Source organism: Rhea americana, unplaced genomic scaffold (genome assembly GCF_003343005.1).
Source record: "Rhea americana isolate MKP2758 unplaced genomic scaffold, rheAme1 scaffold_658, whole genome shotgun sequence".
Classification (NCBI taxonomy): Eukaryota; Metazoa; Chordata; class Aves; order Rheiformes; family Rheidae; genus Rhea; species Rhea americana.
The window spans coordinates 2,908-6,404 of NW_028186821.1; the positions used below are offsets into that span (position 1 = coordinate 2,908).

Below are 3,497 nucleotides of genomic sequence, written 5' to 3' on the forward strand. Positions count from 1 at the left end.
CCGCGCGAGCCCGCCGTGACTCAGGCGTGATTCAGGGCCCCCCCGGCCGCGCCGCGCCGCGCCGGCAGCGCAGGATGTGAGTAACCGCCGGCGAGGGGAACGGCGGCCGCGCGCGGCGCCGAGCCCACGGGCTGGCACGCGGGGCCCCACGCGGGCGCACGCGCGTTCGCACGCGCGTTTGCACGCAGGGCTGCGCGCGCCCTTGCGTCCCCGCCGCCGCCGCCGTACGTGGGCGCGTACGTGTCCGTGCAGAACGCACGCCTCGACGCGCTTGCGCTCGCCTTGCACACGCGCGTGCGCACGCGTGCAGCTTTGCGCGTGCGTGGGGGCTCGCGCGCGCAAAGACGTCTGCGGGCGTTTTGCACGCGCGCACCCGCGCGGCTTTGCACGCGCGCGCGTGGGGTTTGCGCAGGCAGAGGCGTCTGCGGGCGCTTTGCACACGCGCGTGCCCCGTCCCTCGGCAGGGAGGGCGAGGAGTGGCAGCGCCTGCGCAGCCTGGTGGGCCGGCACCTGCTGCGGCCCCGCGTGGCCGAGGCCTACGCGGGCGCCCTCGACGGCGTCGTGGCCGACCTGCTGCGGCGCCTGCAGCGCCAGCGCGACCGCCACCCCCAGCACCTGGTCCCCGACGTCGCCACCGAGTTTTACAAGTTCGGCCTGGAAGGTGGGTCGGGGCTCGGGGGCGTCACCGCTGTCTCCGGCCTGCTCCGTGCGGGGCTCTGTCCCCCCCCCAAACCCACCCCGTGGGGCTCCCCTGGGTCCCCCGGGGCTGATGCATCCCCCTAGGGTCCCCGCTGTCCCCCAGGGGCTCCCCTGTCCCCAGGGGCTGACATGTCCCCCAGGTTCTCCTATGCCCATGTCCACCAGGTTCTCCTATGTCCCCCTCAGGGCCACCTGTATCCCCCCAGGTGGGCCTGTGTCCCCCGCAGGGTCCCCCACGTCCCCCCAAGTTTCCCACGTCCCTGAGATTTGTGTGTCCCCAGCAGCTCCCACGTCCCACCAGGTTCTCCCGTGTCCCCCTCAGGGCCACCCGTGTCCCTCCAGGTCCCCTGCGTCCCCACGTTCTCCCGTGTCCCCACGTTCTCCCACGTCCCTGCGGCTCCCGCGTCCCCCGGCCCCCGTGCGACCGCCTTCCCCCCGCCGCAGGCATCTCCTCGGTGCTCTTYGGGTCGCGCCTGGGCTGCCTGGAGCAGGAGGTGCCGCGGGACACGGAGACCTTCATCCGCTCCATCAACACCATGTTCGTGATGACGCTGCTCACCATGGCCATGCCCCGCGTCCTGCACCGCCTCTTCCCCAAGCCCTGGAGGACCTTCTGCGAGGCCTGGGACTACATGTTCGCCTTCGGTGAGGGACGCGGGGCTGGGGTGGGGGGACGACGCCGGTGGCACCCGGGGACGCTCACGCGGCGCCTCGTCCTCCCCCAGCCAAGGGCCACGTCGACCGGCGCCTGGCGGAGGCGGCCGAGCGGCTCTCGCGGGGCGACGCGGCCGAGGGCGACCACCTCACCTACCACCTGGCCCGGGAGAAGGTGCCCATGAAGGTCATCTACGGCAACGTCACCGAGCTGCTGCTGGCYGGCGTGGACACGGTGAGGCGGCGGCCGGCTCGGCGTTCCCGTGGGGCCGCCCCGGCTCGGCGTTCCCGCGGGGCCGTCCCGGCTCAGCGCCGCTCTCGGCCGCCCGCAGATCTCCAGCACCTTGTCGTGGAGCTTGTACGAGCTGGCGCGGCACCCCGAGGTGCAGGCGGCCCTGCGCCGGGAGATCGYGGCGGCGCTGGGCGACGGCGGCACCCCAGCCGCCCAACTCGCCCGCATGCCCCTGCTCAAGGCCGTGGTGAAGGAGACRCTCAGGTGAGTGCGGGCGGGCGCCRGGCACCGGCGGGGGTCCYGGCRCCCCTGAGCCTCACCGGATCCCCCCCCCAATGTAGGTTGTACCCCGTCATTCCCGGCAACGCCCGCGTCATCTCCGACCGGGACATCCGCGTGGGAGACTACCTGATCCCCCGCCAGGTGAGCCGGGGCGGCGGGAGCCGCCGGGCGCCTCCGCGTCTCCCTCCCGCCCCTTCCCCGCCGCGGCTCGGCCCCGCCGCTCATCGCGTCCCGTCCCCGCCGCAGACCCTCATCACGCTGTGCCACTACGCCACGTCCCGCGACGCCCGGCTCTTCCCGGAGCCCGACGCCTTCCGGCCGGAGCGCTGGCTGCGCCGCCAGCCCGGCCGTCACCCCTTCGCCTCGGTGCCCTTCGGCGTGGGCAAGCGCAGCTGCGTCGGCCGCCGCGTCGCCGAGCTGGAGATCCACCTGGCGCTGGCGCAGGTGAGAGCGGGACCCCCCAACGCTGCTGCGTCCCCCCCTCCCCGCGGCAGCCCCGCTCACCCTCCGCCCCCCAACCACCGGCTCTTGCAGATCCTGCGGCGCTTCGAGGTGAAGCCCGAGCCCGGCGGGCGCCCCGTGAAGCCCATGACGCGGACGCTGCTGGTGCCCGAGACGGACATCAACCTGCGGTTCCTGAGCTGCTGAGCGGGACCCCCCCGGTCCGCCTGTCTGCGACCCCTCTGCCCCCCAATTAAGCCCCCCGGCGCCCTATTTATTGCTCTTAAGGAGACGCCGCAGGCGGCACCCGGCTCACCCATGGCAGAGCCCGGCCGGTCGGGTCTGYCCGCGTCTCCCGCTCGCCTCTCACTCCCAGCCCTGCTGCAACGATATTTAAAGGTTTATTTATTGCTCCGCGGATATTAAATGAGTTTGTACAGAAGAGGCGGCGGCGGCGGCCGTGCACCCGCTTGGCCGAGCCCCGGCTGCGGCTGCGGGGGAGCCGCTGAGTTCACCCCCCCCGTTCCCGAGCCCTCCCCGTCGCCCCGGCTCAGTGCTGCGCCCCGGGGCTCCCGCGCGGCTGCGGCAGCAGCGGGGATGCGCCGGGGGCCACCTCGGTGGCCCGGTCGTGGCCGCGGGTGGCCCGTTCGGCGGGTTAATGTCCCCGCCGGCGCCGTGGGGACGCGGCGCCGACGTCAATGCTCGGGGGACTCTGGACCCCGCGGGGGCCCCGGGCGGTTCTCGCCGCCGCCGCGGCCCGGCCGTGCGTGGCGGCTCGGGCACGGCCGGGGCTGGCGCGGAGCCGGCAGCGCTGCCCCGTGCCCGGCTCTTCCCCCTCCTTCCCCACGCCGGGGCTGCCCCAGCGCCTCCCCCCGGGCCCTCCCCCACCCGTGGGCCCAGTGCCCTACATGATCCCGGTGTCCTCCGTGTGTTGTTCCCCCCCCCGCCCCGTGGGCCCGGTCCCTCCTCCCGTGGCCTCGATCCTCCCGTGGGTTCCTCCCCCGCCACCGCCGAGGGCGCAGTGCCCCCTCCCGGTGGTCCCGGTGTCCGCCCCCCTCTCCTCCCCCCGTGGGCCCCGTCGCCCGTGGGCCCCGCAGGCCGCTCCCGGCGCCGGGGCCGTTTCAGCACCACGGACAGAGGCCGGGCCCGGGCGGCGGCCGCGGCGGGAGGGGGGAGTGGAGCGGGCCCG

The 3,497-nt window shown here is 75.0% G+C and overlaps 1 protein-coding gene across 1 annotated transcript; it reads left to right on the forward strand.

Annotated features, from left to right (window-relative positions):
- Window positions 1–464: 464 nt before the first annotated feature.
- CYP27B1 (cytochrome P450 family 27 subfamily B member 1) lies at window positions 465–2,722 on the forward strand (the record flags this gene model as incomplete). Its single annotated transcript, XM_085320762.1, has 7 exons — window positions 465–661; window positions 1,144–1,344; window positions 1,425–1,588; window positions 1,686–1,849; window positions 1,927–2,008; window positions 2,114–2,311; window positions 2,402–2,722. Coding segments are annotated over 7 exons (1,120 nt in total), but the record flags the coding sequence as incomplete, so codon positions are not given.
- Window positions 2,723–3,497: the final 775 nt, after the last annotated feature.